General features: G+C 40.3%; 1 protein-coding gene across 3 annotated transcripts in view; it reads left to right on the forward strand.

Moving 5' to 3' along the window:
* Positions 1-19,391, forward strand: part of LOC126203465 (acetyl-CoA carboxylase) — a 440,754-nt gene that overhangs the window by 314,101 nt on the left and 107,262 nt on the right. For all 3 annotated transcript variants that reach the window (XM_049937783.1, XM_049937782.1, XM_049937781.1), the window contains 3 exons: positions 2,658-2,797; positions 2,881-3,050; positions 16,819-16,907. In XM_049937783.1, coding sequence (XP_049793740.1) covers positions 2,658-2,797; positions 2,881-3,050; positions 16,819-16,907 — 399 coding nt within the window. The remainder of the gene's footprint in view (positions 1-2,657; positions 2,798-2,880; positions 3,051-16,818; positions 16,908-19,391) is intronic.

Consider the following 19,391-nt stretch of genomic DNA (forward strand, 5'->3'; position numbering starts at 1 on the left):
CATTTAATATCTGTAATAATTACAAGTGTAAGTGTTAACAATGATGATAAAACTGACTGAATACTCATTGTGTTTCAAGGTTAATGTTCAGCAGTGTGCAAACCCAGTTTTGCTTCATAAAATCTAACAGCAAGTAAAAGTGAAGAGGACATGCCATTAATTCATAGCTGACGTGAAGTCAAAACTTGCTGTTATCCCCACATGTACTGTGTGTAACACCAATTGATCAGGTTTCGTGAAAGAACTGCGAGCAATCCGCACTTTATTATTTCGATGCGAAAAAAGACAGTGTGTGTTGTGCAACTGATTATTGCTATGACATGTTCATATTCAACAATGATAGTGGTAAGAATGAGTGTATTAATGTTTGCGCATCTTTATATCATTCTTGAGGGACCTCAAGGCATATTAGGACCAAAAATTAAAAAAAGGACTGTTTAGCAGCAAAAATCTTATGATTGACCTATCAAAATCTGGAAAAATAGGAACAAATGATCTTTAACATGTCATTCAGAACACTATCTGACCAGTTACAGAAATTAATTCATGTCTTTTGTTGGACTCTTAGTCTGGACATAACAGTACTTCTGCCTTTCAGGAGGATGGCAAAAAGCCTTTTGCTATTATTCAGATTCCATCCGGAACACCCAATGGAACTCTCAATAAAAAGTTTTTCAGCTGTTGAAAGTATTTTTAAGGAAATTATCAGACAATATAATTTCCAATAGCTTCATGTCATTTGAGGTTTATCAGGATAACAGTATTCTTGAATTTCATTCATTTGTGCATTATCGGTTTGCATCAGCACATTTTATGAACTGTTTTAAGTATGCCCAGTATGCAGCACAATAAGCAGAACAGCAGCCACGACAGTTACTTACTCCACCACAATTCAGTCTAAATAAAACTATTAATTACTGTGACACACGTGAAAGCATTAATTTTTCTTTCTTCAGCTGTGTCTAATGTAAGGATGTGATGACTGTGGGAAATAAACAAAGAACTGTTTCATTGTTACTACATTATTCAAAAATTATCACATGAACTGTGCTACAAAAATTATTATAAAATGATGTATGTGTAAGAAATATTACTTTTCAATAAATTAAAGTCAAGAGTAATGGAAGTTGTCTGTAATGTAACATCAAACACTGCCTTGATTTATTTCCCTCTGCTAGTCATGTTTGTAAGAAATACATGTGGATCATTTTAGCTTTGATGTGAAATGTCTCTTATTCGAAACATTAACAATACATAACGTTTTTTGTATGGTTTAGGTGCTTGAAATTTGCTCGTGTCACTCTGGATATCAGCACTATGTGCTACTATGCTCTCTTGTAATAGCACATCATGTGATAGGAAGGGCTGTACAAACCACTGTTATAAGTGGTTCTTCATGTGTCAAAAACAAGTTACTTCAAACATTCTTAAAAAAATACTTGCAATGCATCTTAGCAGGTAAAATTTTTATAGTACATTTGTTTTTTGTTGTATTCTTCCTAAATAAAAAATTTCAGGGTAGTTTGTGACATGTCAGATTGGGCCATTCCCTTTTATGTGAATTGCAGACACAGTAATTGGGGAAACCAACTTAGTCATGCAACCAGGTGCAGCCAAATTAACATACTCTGTTACTTCACAGTGCAGGCACAAATAGTGATCGTGAAAAGTGATTTTGCAGGCAGCTTGCTGTTAACATCATTAAATTTATTGATGATGAGCAGAAAAAAGTAGCGACAGTGCTGAAAGAAAAGGTGATGGAACATGCACACAAAATTTTATGATTTGAGTATGCCAGGATATGCAAATTTCATGTGGAGGGACATTATTATGGAACAGAGTGGAATGCAGTTTCTGTCCAGAAGAAGAAGAAGAATGCTCTCAGTACATATGCTGCTGACAGTATGGATTATTGTGATAGTTGACAGCAATTTTTCTTATATGAACACTCCAAAGAAACACTAACCTTGTGATAAGTTTTCAGCTTTTGTTGCAGAGAAGTGAATGTCAGGGGTAGCAAGGGAATTGTGAGAAAAATTGTTCTATGGGATTTGGTTCTAAAAGGTGCCAACATAAACAAGTCATCGTGTGCAAGTGTGGTGATGTAGTTAATTTTTTAAAATGGGGGTGGGCATACAACATTAGATTTTTAAGAAAAAGTAGATCACCATGTTTAAAGTAGCTAGTGCCTTATTCAGTTATGTTACACTGTGAATAAATTTTGTCGCAATGAGAGTGTGTGAGAAGTATTGTCAAAAAAAGCATTGGTAATGTGTAATTATTGTGCTATGCATGGAATTTGAAATTAGATGCCTAGTGTGTGTCAGTGTTCCACTAGTAACAATATTGGGGTGTGCACTTTTGCTGTCTATGTTACCTGTTTGTTGGGCATAAACATGACAGTGCTGCCATCCTGACCAGGTATTCAGTTTGCTTTGCTTGGTAGTAATTTGCTTGCGTTGTGATTGATAATCTATGCCGAGCATTGCTAGTGATATTTGAAAACATTGCTTTTCTATGTCGTATGTATCCCGATATTAGTGTAGGTACATTCTACAGATCATCATTATTATGTGTACTCTAATACCTTTTCGTGAAACCTTCTATTTCTTGAATATGAGCACAGTCATCTTAAAACAAGTGTTTTATTTTTGCAGGAGGTGATTGCTTCAATTTCTGGGCGTATCCCTATTTCAGTTGAAAAAAAGATTCGAAAACTGATGACCTTATATGAAAGGAACATTACTTCAGTATTAGCTCAGTTTCCAAGCCAGCAAATAGCTGGTGTTATTGATGGGTACGTTAAGCTGTTTCCTTTCAGTCATAGGCTAATAACAACTGTGACTGCACTTTTTCAGTCTTTGTTACTGTTATTTACAGGCATGCAGCAACACTGCAGAAGCGCTCAGATCGTGATGTGTTCTTTATGACAACACAAGGAATTGTTCAGCTTGTCCAGAGATATCGAAATGGCATAAGAGGGCGCATGAAAGCTGCTGTCCATGAACTTCTGCGTCAGTATTATGCCGTTGAGAGCCAGTTCCAGCAAGGTAATATTGATGGCAGATGTCTGCATTTTGATATATCTAGTTATATCACATATCTGAACTAATATGAGGGTAATCCCAAAAGTAAGGTCTCCAATTTTTTTAAATGTACGTGTTGTTGTTGTTGTTGTTGTCTTCAGTCCTGAGACTGGTTTGATGCAGCTCTCCATGCTACTCTATCCTGTGCGAGCTTCTTCATCTCCCAGTACTTACTGCAACCTACATCCTTCTGAATCTGCTTAGTGTATTCATCTCTTGGTCTCCCTCTACGATTTTTACCCTCCACGCTGCCCTCCAATGCTAAATTTGTGATCCCTTGATGCCTCAGAACATGTGCTACCAACCGGTCCCTTCTTCTTGTCAAATTGTGCCACAAACTCCTCTTCTCCCCAATTCTATTCAATACCTCCTCATTATTTATGTGATCTACCCATCTAATCTTCAGCATTCACAATTTCCACAATGCTTTACATCAGTTTACAGCTTGCACATTTAGCTATTTTTCGACATAATCACCATTTTTGTTGTTGCATTTTTGTAGATGCTATGGCAGTTTTTGTATGCCCATGTCATACCAGCTCACCGCCATGCCGTTCAGAAAGCTACGAACCGCTCTTTCACCTCGTCATTGGAGCTGAATCGCTTTCCGGCCAAATGTTCTTTTAACGTAGGGAACAGGTGATAGTCACTGGGCGCCAAGTCAGGACTATAGGGTGGGTGGGTGATTATGTTCCACTGAAACTGTTGCAGGAGAGCAACGGTTTGCCGAGCGATGTGTGGGCGAGTGTTGTCATGGAGAATGTGTACGCCCTTGCTCAACATTCCTCTTCTCCAGTTCTGAATTGCTGTTTGAGTTTTTTCAGAGTCTCACAGTACCTGTCAGCATTAATTGTGGTCCCAGTGATTCATCTCCGATGACGAGGTGAAAGAAGAGGTTCATAACTTTCTGAACAGCATGGCGGCGAGCTGCTATGACATGGGCATATAAAAACTGTCACAGCATCTACAAAAATGCATTGACAAAAATGGTGATTATGTCGAAAAATAGCTAAATGTTCAAGCTGTAAACTGATGTAAACCATTGTAGAAATAAACAGGTCAATGTAATTATAAAAAAAATAGGAGACCTTACTTTTGGGATTACCATCGTATATTGGCTAATAAAATTAGTTACAGTAGTTACTATTTACTGAAGGAAAATTTTCTGTTAAACTTGTAATAGCCCAGCAAATATGTACCCAAAATGGACATAAAGACTTATGCAAGTTGGAGAAAATCACATACCCACAATCATGCTGAAATCTTGTTTATAGAGAGAAGCAGATTCATTTCTGATATTGTTCGACTTGTTTTTGTAGAAATATAGTGTTTTATGTTTGGAATTTGTCAAAAATGCTTGTGTTTTGACCATCCTATTGACGGACCTACTTTCATGGCAGGACAAGATTTATGAAGTATTTAAAGTTGTTTTATAGCTCTTCAACTTCGGTCTGGATGTATTTATTTAGCAATTCATCACTGTTGCATATTTTTCTTCTTTCACTGAGCCAGTAGCTATCAATTTTCTTCTTCAATCAGTTCAAGTTGCTGATTTGTATGTACACCTTTCACACCATTTCATGCATAATGTGCTACTATCAATACATTTGTAACCTTGTCTTGTCGGTTGACTTTTGGATATTGGTTTACATTTTTATGAGGCAGAGTGCACAGTTCTGTGTTACAACAGTTTTGATGTTGGTCAGGCCACTCAAACCTGTGTATAATCCTTGTTTATGTATACAGCTATGTGTGTGTTTGTGAGAAATCCGTTTAGTTTGTGACCAGTAAACATCATTGTGCACTTCATTTCCACAGAACTTCTGAAACATGGTAGTATGAAGGCATTTAGTGTTTTAAAACTAAGTGTGGTTAGGGTGGTCTAATAAGAGAGGCAGAAGCCCATAACTATCAGTTTTCTTTTTCAGTCAGTCCAAGTTGCTGTTCTGTATCTCTATTTTTCACACTGTTTCATTCTCAATGAGAAAATTTACGTTCGTTAGTGTGGAAGAAGTTGATGAGTTTTGCAATATTAGCTTTGTGGGGAGACAGTGGGAACTGGAATGCAAACTTATTACATTGGAATAGAGAGAAGAAGAGGACAAATAGATGGTTGGTTGGTTTGGGGTGTAAAGGGACCAAACTACAGGGTCATCAATCCCTTTTTCCACTTGCAAACAAGTCTCAAGTTATAACAATTCTCTAAAGGAGTCAGGGAAAGTGAAAGGGCGTAAAACTAATGGGGAACCACTCTGAAAGAGTGAATCAAAAGGGGAAAATGTACACTAAAAAGAAATTAATGGAAGATATTAAAATAATATAGCAGATGGCCTGGGCTGACTGATCACAAGAGTAAAAAAGGATGGGCCAGCCACTCTTCAACACACTAAAATCTCCAGCCTAAAAGACAAGGCGAGGTGAACACACACAGCAACAAGACGAACAGCAAGGCAAAGAAAGAGTGAGAAAGAGTTGAAAATGGAGAGAGGGTGGAGGCCTGGGAGAGAAGGCCAGATGCCCACCCTTAGATTGTGTGATAAAAATCCCCCTCATAAATAAAATGTGAAACTAAATCAGACATTGAGGCATTCTCACCCAACATTGGAGGTAAAGTGCTGTGAAGATTAAAGTCTGCTACAGAGCGGCTAAAATTGGGGAGTCCAACAAGATGTGGACAACAGTCAAGGGGGAATCACAGCGACACTGAGGTGGGTCCTCGCGATGGAGGAGATGACCACGGGTCAGCCACTCGGCCGATGTGGAGCCGGCAAAGAATGATGGATTCCCTGCGAGTGGCTTGCACAGATGACCACCACACATTCATTGTTTCCTCGAAACACACAGCTTATTGGGTGCGCCATTCAGCATCCCAGATCACGGAAACATTACGACGGAAGACCGATTGGAGATCGGTCTCCAGCAGGCAGATCTCCAGAGTTGGTTTACCGGTAATCTGTTTGGCTGGCCTGTCGGCAAGTTCATTGCCTGGGATCCCGACATATCCTGGGGTCCAAATGAAGGACACTGAACATCCACTGTTTCCGAGGGCATAAAGTGACTCCTGGATAGTCATTACCAAAGGATGACAAGGGAAGCACTGGTTGAGAGCTTGTATGTTACTTAAGGCATCACTACAGATGACGAAGATCTCACATATGCAGGAGCTGATATGCTGAAGGGCACAAGAGAGCGCTACCAACTCAGTGGCGAAAACACTGCTGCCATCCGTTAAGGAGTGCTTTTCAGTATGGCCAGCATGAACATAAGCGAAGCTAACGTGACCATCGACCGTGGAGCCATCAGTTCTGAAGCTGTGGTCGAGGCTTGGACCGTGGAGGTGTACGTAAGGGGACCCGCAGAAAAGGTGGTCGAGAGAAAGTGTCAAGTTCAGTAAGAAGCGATTGGACATGGACTGCAATTGTAATCCCTGTTCTGGGTCACCATTGCAGGATATTGAGCTCCGTGTTATGGAAAAGGAGACGGTAATATGGATGGGGAGGAGGTGAACTATGAATGTGGACAGTATAGTTCACAAGCAGTAGTTGCCACCTGACCGCAGTGGAGGAACACGTGCTTCTACGATGAGGCTGTTCTCTGGGCTTGTTCAGAAAGCTCCCATCGCAAATTGAACTCCACAGTGGTGTATAGGGTCCAGCTGCTATAACGCAGAGGGCAATGCTGAACCATATACCGGGCTCCCATAGTCCAGACGGGACTGTATGAGGGTGTTTTACAGCTGCAGCAGTGTAGGGCAATCAGCACTGCAGTCAATGTGGCTCAGGAATCGAATAATATTAAGATGCCGCCACACTTTCCCTTAAGCTGATGAAGATGGGGAAGCCGAGCTAAGCAGGTGTTGGAAGACCAGTCCTGAAAAGTGGTAAGTTTCCACTACATTAAGTAGTTGGTCATCGAGGTAAAGTTTGAGTCGGGGGTGGAGATTGCGACGATGTCAGAAGTGCATAGCACAAGTCTTGGTGGCTAAAAACTGAAAGCCGTGAGTGAGAGCCCATGTCTGCACCTTTTGTATGGCTCCCTGCAGTCGACGTTCAGCCACACAACGACGTTCAGCCACACAGATAGAAGAGGAGCAGAATGAAATACAAAAATAGTCAGCATATTGGAGGGGAGACACTGAGGACCCTGCTACTAGTTGAGACCATTAACATCAATTAAAAAGAGTGGGACACTCAGAACAGATCCCTGTGGGACCCCGTTCTCTTGGATATGGGGCAAACTGTGGGAAGCACCAACTCGAACTCTGAAAGTGCGAAGCGACAAGAGGTTCCGTATAAAAATCAGGAGCAGTCCCCAGAGACTCCACTCGTGAATAGTAGTGAGGATGTGGTGTCACCAAGTGGTATTGTAAGTCTTCATCAGGTCAAAAAAGATGGCAATAAGGTGTTGATGCCAGGAAAAGACTCCAGGTGGACCAAGTTGGTGGTGGAGTTACCTTTGCGAAAACTATCCTCGGACAGAGCCAGAACACCCTGAGACTAAAGAGGCTAACACAACTGCTGGCTCACCATATGTTTCAGCAGGTTGCACAGAACATTGGTGAGGCTGATAGGATGATAGCTATCCACATCTAAAGGGTTCTTACCAGGCTTAGCAATGGAACTATTATACATTCCCACCATTGCAACAGGAATTTGCCAATGCTCCAGATGCGGTTGAAGATGGCAAGGAGGTGACACTGGTGCGCTGCTGACAGGTGCTTAATCATTTGGGAATGGATATGGTCTGGCCCATGGGATGTGTCAGGACAGTAGGCTGTTTGAGGAGATGAAAGGCGGAGCAGTAATTTTGAGACGCAGAGCTACGACCATAATGCTCGGCAAAATGTTCTGCGATTATGTCTGGATTGGCAGATAGAGCTCCATGTGTGGAAATTCCAGGTACACCTGCAGGGGTCTGATAGCTGCAAAGTTGTTGGAGCTTGGTCCAAGCCTGAGAGAAGAGGTTCCTGTTCCAATGGTGGAGATGTAGTGTTCCTAACACTCCTGCTTCCTTCGTTTGATGCGTAGGTGGACCTGGGCACAGAGCCGTTTTAAGGCAATGAGGTACCCCAGGGATTGGTGGTGCTTATTATGGTGGAGGCCCCACCTACAGTCTCTGATGGCTGCAGTGATTTCCGGCATCCGTCAGGGTACTGACTTCCACTGGGGGCAAGCTGAGGAATGAGGGAGTGCCAATTCAGCTGTGGTAACAGTGGTGGTAGTGACACTGTGGATCACGTCGTCAATGTTGCCATGCAACAGAGATTCAGCGGTGGTGGCAGCTGTGAAAGCATCCCAGTCAGCCTTCGTAAGAGCCCATCTGGGCAAGTGTCCAGAGGAAAGGCACTGGGGAAGGGACAGGAAGAGTGGAAAGTGGTCACTACCACACTAGTTGTCGTGAGCTCTCGATTGGATAGACGGGAGAGGGCCAGGACTTCAAACCGAGAGATCAGTGGCCAAGTATGTGCCGTGAGCCACACTGAAATTCATGGGGGCACCTGTATTTAGGAGCCAAAAGGTTGAGTTGAGTTATTAAGTCCTCGACATCTTCACCACGGCCAGAAAAGGTGGGGTGGGGGGGGGTGGGGGGTTGGGAAATTAGTGAAGCCAATATATGGTGTGGTGCTTCACCATCTAAAGGGAAGTAGATGTTGTAATTTCCTGTGTTGTCCTCACCCTGACAACCACAGCTCTTAAAGGTGTTTGAAGGGGCAGGGTTTGCTAAAGACAGAGGTAAGAAGATAGATACAATTGCCACCCTGAGTCTGTTACAGTAGTACAGTTTTTGTAGTATCCCCGATACATACAAAGGGTGAGGGACCGCATCATGAGAAACCAGGTTTCCTGCAGAGCAACGCAGAAGGCAGATGTAACACTTAAGAGTTGTCGTGACTCGCCCAGGTGGCAGAAAAAACCGCCACAATTTCCCTTGAGAATGATGCTTTCTGTTGTCTGGGAAGGCGTGAAGGGACCAAGGAGGTAGATTATGCCTCTTGGTTACCTGCTGCCATTGGTTGAGTGTTCACATCCAGTATCATTGGATCCAAGGTGGCAGCGAAATCTAGGTCCTCAGGGGATGCCAGAATCTCCACCTCGTCCTCGGACGCAGAACTATTAGCGAGTGGTGGTACGGGGGCCACTGGAGTCTGTCCTTTCCTAACAGACTTCTTTGTTTGTTCACCCTCTCGCCACTCCTTAGGGTATTGCTGGGAGGGCTTCTCGGAAGTAGCCTCGGGGATAGAGGAAGACCACGAAGCTCTTCAACCAGCAACTAGTAGCTCCTTCAGTCACTGGCTGCTGTCCACTTGACCACGGGGGAAACCGTGGAAGGTAGTCCTGAGGGACCCCTTCTGTGCGAGAGGAGCTGGAGGAGGCTGTTGCTTCTCCGGTTGGGGGGAGGCAACCGATGTCCCCGGCATTTGAGGGGGGAGGGGTCGATGCTCCCAAAGTAGAAGCTTTGGGAGCAATAGAGGAAGATGTGCCCCCAGCCAGCAGGAGGGAGATGAAGATGGGTAGCCCTGAGGGACCACTGGAGAAAGCTTAGAGTGGCGTCATGGAGGGTGGCGCTGTCGTAGCAGCAGCATAAGATGATAGCATTCGAACATGGTTCAATGTTTTGTATTTCAGTTTAGCCTCGCGGTAAGACAGTCTGTTCAGGGCATTGTACTGCATAATTTTCTGCTTGTTTTGTAGTACCATGTATCTGGTGAGTAGTTGGAGTAGTGCTTTCCACAGATGACACAGGTGGGAGGAAGTGCACGTGGGGTATTCGAATGCAGTGAATGTCCGCAGTCTCTACACGTGATTCTGGAATTGCACCAGGAGGACATGTGCTCGAATTTCAACACTTAAAGCACCTCATAGGGGGAGGGATCTATGGTTTGACATCACATTGGTATACCATCAGTTTGATCTTTTCAGGTAATGAATCACCCTCAATGCCAAGTTGAAGGCACATGTGGCAACCCTATTGTGTTAAGGCCACCTATAGACATGACCCCTTACAGACGTCCCAGACGAAGTGAACACCCCGTCGTTCTAAATTGGCGCATAGCTCAACGTCGGAGTGCGACAGTAGATCACAGCGAAAAATAATTCCCTGGGCCATGTTGAAGCTTTTATGAGGAGTGACCAAAACAGGAGTATCGCCCTGTTTGTCACAGGCGAGCAACACCTGGGACTGGGCTGGGGATGCCGTCTGAATCAGGACTGAACCACTGCACATTTTGGACAGCTCTGTCACTTCCCCCAAACTTATCCTCCATGTGCTCAACAAAAAATGGAGGCTTCATATTCAGAAAGGATTTCCCATCGGTTCTGCTAAATAACAACATGGATATGGCTCTTCTCATTCTGTAGCCCTAAGTTCCTCCCATAGTGTTGCTAGGGAGGGGGACAACTTGGGGTCTATGTTGCAACACTGTATTCTATCTTCCCTTTCTGAGAGACTGCTGGGGCCATTCGGACCCCAGCAAAAAATGACTTTGTCTGTTTCATTGCGGGTCATCTGTCCTGATGCCACCCATTCCAATCAGGGGCTCTCCTGATGGGTGCCAGCCATCCACAGAAAAGGACGCCTCGTGCGATGGCTGTTGCAAGGAGTCCCAATGCCCCAAGAAGATGTGTGTCTACTCCTTGGCATACACGAGGAGGATGCAGCTCAGGCATCAGTAGTGTGATCCCTGTGTAGTCAGGGGGCTGAGGTATCCTTGTCCAAATAGCTGGTGTAGTGGTGGAGTGGCAGTGCTATGACAATAATGGATGCAGAAGATCTTAATGCACGAGGGATATAAGATTCACCACATAAGGCACATAGATGAAGTGATTTCACTGTGAGCACTGCTCTAATCTCAGAAATTTCACAATAAGCAGAAACTGCTATACAGTGGAGTTCATATTTCAGGAGTAGAAGTTAAAAATCGTGAAAGTGGCCCCAAGAGGAAGTAGCAACTATAATCTGAAGCGGTTGTAAGCAAAGACATATGAGTCCTGCGTGATAAAGCAAATATTTATGCAAAAATAAATCTGCAAGACGAATGCAGGGGACTTCATGAAGAATGTGTGAAGAGTAAACAGCAGCTGACATCAGAAGGGGAGAAGGCAACCATCATAAACCATTGAAAGGATAAAGAAAAGTGGTAAAGTCAACTAAGCCAAGAGTAAACTGAGCAAGTGGGAAGACAAGCATAAAAATACAGGAAAAGGATGAAATTTTTCAAGAAATGAAAAATATCTACAAGAATAAAGAGAGCATGTTAAAAAAAGAACACAATGCAAAACCAGTAAAACTCCATTAAAATTTAGTTTTGGGAGGAAAGAAAGGATTAGTGCTTCTTTATTGATCCTTTGAATCTTCAGGAAAAACTTAAATTTGTTCAGCAGGTACTATATTTATAAATTAATTTGCAATGTGAACTTAAAATGACTCATTCCACATAATTACGATTTAACGTGCAAAATGACCCATGGAACCGAAAGTAATTACACATACACACACACTTGTGATTGACTGAAAAGGGGGACTTTTAAGGCAGGGGTTTGAGTTGTATGAACAAGAAGTTCAATTTTATGCCTTGTACCGTAAGCATGGACATTTAATTTCATTTTTTTCTTTTTCTTTCTTCTTCTTCTTCTTCTCTCTCTCTCTCTTTTTAATTCAAATGTATACTTTTGACAAACACAGACATTTATGATAATATGCAGCAGTTCTAAGAGTTGGAGGACATGAAAGGGATTGAGTGGGTTTGTAGTGTATCCCCTCGTCTGTGCTGTGAGCAAGCAGTAAAGGAAATAAGAAGAAATTTGGAAAGGAAATTAAAATTATGGAAGAAGAAATAAAAACTTTGAAATTTGCAGATGACCTTGTAATTCTGTCAGAGACTGCTAAGGACTCAGAAGACCATTTCAGCAGAATAGATTTTTTGGCAACTTAGAGACGTACCTTAATAAATGAAAGTAAAAGATGCATATTGGAGAGTAGATGAATGAAGTCAGCTAATACTGGGAAATTAGATTAGCATATGAGATACTGAAGGTAGGAGGCGAATTTTGTTATTTTGGCAAGAAAATAACTGACAACAGCAGGAGGAAAGAACATAAAAAGCAAACTGGCAATAGCAAGAGAAGCTTCCCTGAAAAGGAGAAGTATATTAACATCGAATACAAATTTGACTACTGGAAAGTGTAAGCACACCATATATAACTTAATTACCTCCAGAGACATTGCAGTAATACCATGTAACGACACCTCTAGTATTGATAACGGCCTCAGTTCACTGAGGAAAAGAGTCCACCTGTTTCTCCAGGTATACCGTATGCAGTTAAGCCACCCAGTGATGATTGGCTACTATAGAGCAACCAAATCGCAGAGATGTTGATTGCTTTGTTTCTCACTGTTCCAGATAGGTGGGATTAAGATAGGGTGATTTAGCAAGCCAGTTGAGTTGTGATAAGAGTACCTGAGTGTTCGTCAAACTAGGAACATATGGTTTATAATTTATATAAAAAACAGCTACCAGCCACATGTATGGTTTAAATAGGTTTATTATCTTCAGACCATGACCGGTTTCAGATTTTTCTTTACAAATCCATCTTCAGATGGCAGTTACAAGCATTCTTAGTTGGACCTAGTTTTGTTTTTGTTATTCGTTTGCTGCACTGGGAGAGAAAAGAAATATTTTTGTTGTTATATCGGTAATAGTATTTGCGAAAGATTTACTTCTTTTATAAAATCTAATTGCTCATGAGGTGGTTTTATAAACATTAGTAAACTTGAGGTTAGTGTACTTACGAGCTGTGTAGTTCTGCCTGACGAAATATTCGTGCGTTTATGTTTTTGAACGCAAGCTTAATACACTTTTCAATATGCACTATGTGACTGCTATTCCAGTCAATGGACGTCACTTTCAACCTCATCATCTTAATTACACACGCAGCACACACGAATAACGTTGACAAAACGTGGCCCAGCTTCATATTACAAACGAGAACAATATTTGCAAAGAGCTTACAGTCATAACGATGTTAACTTACAGATGCTGTATAGTCGATATGGGTACAGTGAAATATCTCTTTGCTATTGTATGAAATTAATCTAAAACGGAATAAATAAAATTACATACAAATAAGATTACAAACATTATATGTAGTACAGAATTACTGTGTGTTACTAATTAGTTGTTACAATAGTGGGAGATAAATTCTAATATATGACATAATAAGCAATGCACATGTTTTCATTATGCAATTTTTCAATGACATATAAGCAGTTTTTGGGGCCTGTATACTGAATGTTTTTGATGGAATATTAGGCTTAAGTTATTTTAAAAAAGTGAAAGCTTCTTCAAAGTTATTTAGGAAGGGGGTGTTAACTGACTCTGTCTGTTCATTCAAAATGAGATCAGGGAACCTGTTTTTATGTGTATGAATCTCAATCTCCTGTAAGGGATTCAGTGTGAAACCTTTGTCTTTGAGGTGTAATATCTGCAGGTTGTTTTCTATATTCTCAACTGTATGATTGTTTTCTGCAAGATAGGTGGCAAAAGCAGATTTGCTTAGGTTTTTCAGACATAGGGCATCAAAGTGTTCCTTAAATCTTGTTTCAAAAGCTCTACCTGTTTGGCCAATGTAGAATTTAGGACAGTTGTTACACTTGAGTTTATAAATTCCAGATCTTTTATGGGGTATGCTACTGTGTGGAAGTGAGTGTATGACTCTTTGTTGGAGTTTATTATTGGTAGAGAAACTGATTTTGACATTCTTCTTCTTGAATAAATTGGAAATGTTGTATGAAGGTGGGCCTATATATGGTAGGGCTACATATTTTACTGATTTTTTGTCTTTCATAGTTATTGTGGCTGTTGCTTGTTGCAAAGACTTATTGCTAGCAATTTTTTCTTTTGTTTTTTGAGAGAGTGTGTCTATGATTGAAGCATCATAGCCATTATTTTGGGCAATTGATTTGATTATGCTGATTTCTTTGTGCTGTTCAGTGGGGGTGAGGGGGACTTTATGCATACGATGTAGCATTGACCGGAAATTAGCCATCTTATGTTGGTTCGGGTGGCAGGATGTGTTACTGATGGTAACATCTGTGGTTGTTGGTTTTCGAAAGATACCAAAATGGTGTTTGTTATTTATGTTTGATATTTTGAGATCCAGAAAATTGATGCTATTATTTATTTCATGCTCCACTGTGAATTTGATGTTGTGTAATTTGCTCAGATCTTCAGCTAAGGCATCAATTTCGCTGCTGTTACCATCAAAAAGTAATAGAGTGTCGTCTACGTATCTCTAGCAGTAAATTATTTTACAGTTCATTTGGTTATTGGATGAGAAGAACTTTTGCTCAAGATGGTTAATGTAAATATCAGCTAATAATCCAGCAAGACTGCTATCCATTGCAAAGCCATCATTTTGTTTATAGACTTTATTATTGAAGGTGAAGTAATTATTAGACAAAACGAGTGTGAGGATCTCTATTAACTCATATATTTCTGGTAGATTGGTCTTTTTGTGTTTTAAAAGGTTACTTTTTATTATATTAATTGTTTCATCTACTGGGATGTTAATGTATAGGTGTACAATATCTAGTGAGGCAAATCAAGCTGTTGGTGGTATGTGGATGTCTTTGATATGTTCTATAAGGTCCACTGTGTTTTTAACTGTATAACTATGTTCGAAACTGTAGTAAGTGGTAAGGAGATCCTTCAATTTTCTGCTTATGTAGTATGCTGGGCTGTTTCTTGAGTTCACAACAGGGCGTATGGGGGAATTTTCTTTGTGGATCGTAGGCTGTGACCGAAGTTTCGGTGCAGTTGGATTCATTGTAATGCAGTCCCGAATTTCATATTTATTTGAAAGGGATTCAAAACTTGTTGAGTAATTTACGAAGTTTAGCTTGAAATTTTACTGTGGGGTCTGATTCTAGTTCTGTGAAGTTATTGGACTGAAAAAATTCAAGAGTTTTTTCAATGTATTCTGATTCATACAAAACAACAACTGAATTTCCTTTATCAGCCTTCACCATGAGAGCTTTGTTAGCAGTAAGTTTATCATTGATATCTTTAAGAGTTTTTTGTTCATTATTAATTATATTATTTTTTGAAAGCATGTGTTTAGTGATGAGTTTGTTGGCTTTATATCCCAACGCATTTTTCTCATTAGACTTAAGTTTGGCAGTGTCACATGCCAATTTTGTAGCTGCTATTAGGTCTTTTATGTTCTTATTAATTAATCTTGGGACAATATTATGCTTGAAGCCTTTATCTAAGAGGTTAAGTTAATTGGGATTGAACGAAATATCTGTTGTGTTTACCACTCTGTTATAGAATATGTGCTTCTGCTGTTCCCCAATGTTACATGGTTCCTTTGATTTAAGTTGAATGAGGGATTTTAACTTCCTCTTGTGCCTAGAGGAGATTTGTTGTTGTTCTCTGCTAAGAGCATGATTAATATGGTGTGTTACATATATGAACTGTAGAGGTGTGAGACTATTTCCTAATTGTAAATGCAGCTTGTACATAGATTTATTCAGCTTATCTTTCTTCTTATATTGTAATTTGATTTCTGTTTTTATCCAAATAGTTTCACATTTTACTTTAGCAAGCTTAGCAGCTTTTGTTTGACTATTGACCTTAACTTTAACATAATTTGGGGTCACTTTTTCTAACAGACATCTTTTGTTGAATTTTATGTTGTTAATTGTTTTCATTACATCAATCTTACATTTTTTGAACGCATGTAACATTCTCATTACCTGGCTAGGTAAGCTTAACGCTATTAATGCTATTTATAACATGAGCAATTAGATTTTATAAAAGAAGTAAATCTTTCGCAAATACCATTACCGATATGACAACAAAAATATTTCTTTTCTCTCCCAGTGCAGCAAACGAATAACAAAAACAAAACTAGGTCCAACTAACAATGCTTGTAACTGCCATCTGAAGATGGATTTGTAAAGAAAAATCCGAAACCGGTCATGGTCTGAAGATAATAAACCTATTTAAACCATACATGTGGCTGGTAGCTGTTTTTTATATAAATTATAAACCTTAAGTACAACAGCCACGTTTCTCAACATGTCGACTTTCGACAAAATAGCGGTAGGAACATATGCTTGCAACCCAGTGAACACAACTGTCGTCATCTCATAAGATGAGTGTGTTTACAGCATATGTACATGAAAGTGTAGAAGAACGGGCAATACTAGGCCATCCAAATGGGTGGCCCAAGTCATTATGACTTCTTCCTTCACACAGTATGGGTTAAACACTGTTTGGCTGTCTTTGCATTCAGCACCTTGCATAATTTTAAAAGAAAATAGCAGCTTGTAAGGCTTCAGTACTTGCCTGCAGGCATCAGTTGTCCCATTTCTGAGAGTTTGACCATTGAAGGTGGGCAGCTTTATGCGGCTGTGGACAGTGGCCTTCTATGAGGTACCCAATGTTAAATGTTATGGAAATGAACAAGAGCTCCTTTACTGGTTCTGCTTTTGAGACTACGTTGTTTGTAATGTTGCTGTTGTTTAAAAAGACAATTCAATCAAGAAGCCCTTGTTGTGCTAAAAATCAGTTTAGTTTCTCTGCTTTATTGCTGTGTGCAGTTTTTTCTTTCAAGAAACATTAATATGTGTAATACAGCTGTTCATTCTACTGCATCAGTTTACTGTCATTAATGTTATTTGCAGCTACAGCATGAATGTGCTTATAGATTTTTTGCTGTTGTTGCAGGAAGCTATGACAAATGTGTGACAGCCCTACGTGATAAACACAAAGATGACATGGCTGCCGTTACTGCAACCATCTTTTCACATTCACAGGTGAGAACCAAAATCACTGATGTATGTTGAGACAGTGTGAAGGGCTTGAGTGATAATCCCATTTTGTTTTTATTTGGTGATGTAGTACAACAACATTATACTCCTTAATGTTGTTAGATGTCAGTTTAAAGGATAGGTGAACTATTTTTCATAATTAAATTAACATTCACATTAATGGTGATGATATGATTTAGTAGACAGTGGAAGTTGGCTTCTGCAACATTTCCTTGCACTAGTTGAACACTGCAGCTGGAAAGCTCTTTGCATTCATGTGTATTCACTAGATTCAAACAATGGAAACTCCAGGTAGGAATATCAGCGATGTAGGAAACCATAGATTGATACTTGCTGTAAAGAAGACATGTTAAGTTGCAGACAGTCATAATAAAAACACTTACACAAAGCTGTTGGGCCACAGCCTTCATCAGCAATTCATACATGCAAGCAAGCTCACCTCACACACACACACACACACACACACACACACACACACACACACAGCCACCAACTGTAGCAGCTTGGGCCTGAGCTGCCGGAGTTGGCACTCATGTGCGTGAGGTGTGCTTGCTTGTGTGTATGAATGGTGTGTGTTTCTCTTTTGCTAATGAAGGCTGTGGCCGAAAACTTTGTCTAAGTGTCTTTTAATTGGACCTGTCTGCAAATTAACGTGTCTTCTGTGCGGTAAGTAGCAATCTTGTCTTTCCTTAAATTGCCGTATATTCACCAGAATAGAAGCTACAGTAAGTAGTACCTAAACTTGCCACTTATTATTTGTCAAATCTTCTTCCATTGAGCTTCTCTGAAACGACACAGCAAAGTCGTGAGCTTCACTTTCTACTTTTACTTGACCATTTCCCTCCATAAACTGTCCTTTGTTTAGCACATTTTAATACTGTTATCCAGGGGAGTGTTTGTGCCATGAAGCCAATCTGCGTGTTGAACAGTTCATCTTTTCGCCAGAGTTCTTCTTTTGTAGCAGTACACTCCACAAAGTGCTCTATATACTCTTACATAGTATGTATGAAAAATGAAGATGTATACAACATTCCAACCTACCACTTAGAGCCATATGCCCCATCTCAACTGTGTAACTTTTTTTGGGTCCACGGACATGTCAAGACTGTTTACTTTATGCCCTGATTTAAAGTGGTCTGTCAATGTTTCTTTAAAATACAAAAATCAAAGACGAAGACTGAAAATAATAAACAGGAAGATTGACCACCTGCCAAACTTCAGTGATAAGAGAGCTTCTGAGAGCTCAAAAGGCTAAAAACTACTGAAGTTTGGATTCTTCACAATTTTGTGTTATCAGGCTTGTGTGTAATGTTAACATTGGATTTCTTACCATTGTGTCGGCTACTGTGGGAGTCAGTACCGACACAAACAAGGAACGAGAGAAGTTGCGATAGCTGGTGGCAGGAATCCAAAATGATCTGTACATAACACTTTAAATTTAATAGAATTTTTTTTTTTCTAAGAAAGAAAGAAAATAACTTAACTTCCTTTATGAAGTGGCATTCTGTGCTTGCTGTGCCTCCTGCGTGCAATTACTTTTCACCAGGACTGGATCTAGGGGGGGCTAACTGGGGTATCTGCCCCGGGCTGCAATTTCAGGAGGTGCCAAATTCATATTCTACAAGAAAAAAATCTTTTCACAGAGTACCTAGCATCTAGTGTACGTTGGTCTATTGATTATTCAAATGATTTTGAAATGCATCCCTGTTGGATTTTGAACATTTTTGAACACATTCTAAGTTAATTTATTGATTTATGATTGTGTGTGTAGTGTAAATTATGTCTGTACAAAGGGAATCCCCGTCGCATGTAGAAATAAGAAAATTTCCCGTGGACAAAAGGGGACGGGGCTATACGAGTTGTGCTGAACAAACCCGAACGGGTGAATGTCTGTCACTGTCTGTTGATGTGGTTGATTGCGTGTGTGAATGATAAGCCTCGTTATAATTATTAGCGAAATCTATAGGTTCAGACTACCAGAGCGGAAATAAACAGTCAATGGGAAGTACAGGTAAGAAAAATTATGTATTATCTTCTCAGTGTACCCTAGAAAATGAAAAATTTTGACAGAAATTTTTTGCCAGATTGCTACACTATTAACAGCCAGCTGTACAGTCTCTGGTTAGCAGCCGCTTGAGTTCTGTTCTCAGAATAGCGCAGAAAGCGCATTGTACAAACACGTAATAACGCCTAACCAGAGAATAAACATGGATAACTGAACCGTTGATACTGGCAGGGTTAGTGAACTTAACTGGAGAATAAGTTTTGACAATGGCAGGAATCATTACAGAATTACTGATGACAAGATTATTTGTCAGAACAGGGAAGGAGAAGAAATTGAGACATCACACAAATTATATGGAAAACTGGGACAGTTCCAAGTTTGTATAAAAATTTCGTACTGCTACTACTTTTTGATCTCATGCTTGAGAAAGTGCAGCACATGAATGAAATGTGAAACTGACAAAC

Source organism: Schistocerca nitens, chromosome 9, assembly GCF_023898315.1.
Source record: "Schistocerca nitens isolate TAMUIC-IGC-003100 chromosome 9, iqSchNite1.1, whole genome shotgun sequence".
Classification (NCBI taxonomy): domain Eukaryota; kingdom Metazoa; phylum Arthropoda; class Insecta; order Orthoptera; family Acrididae; genus Schistocerca; species Schistocerca nitens.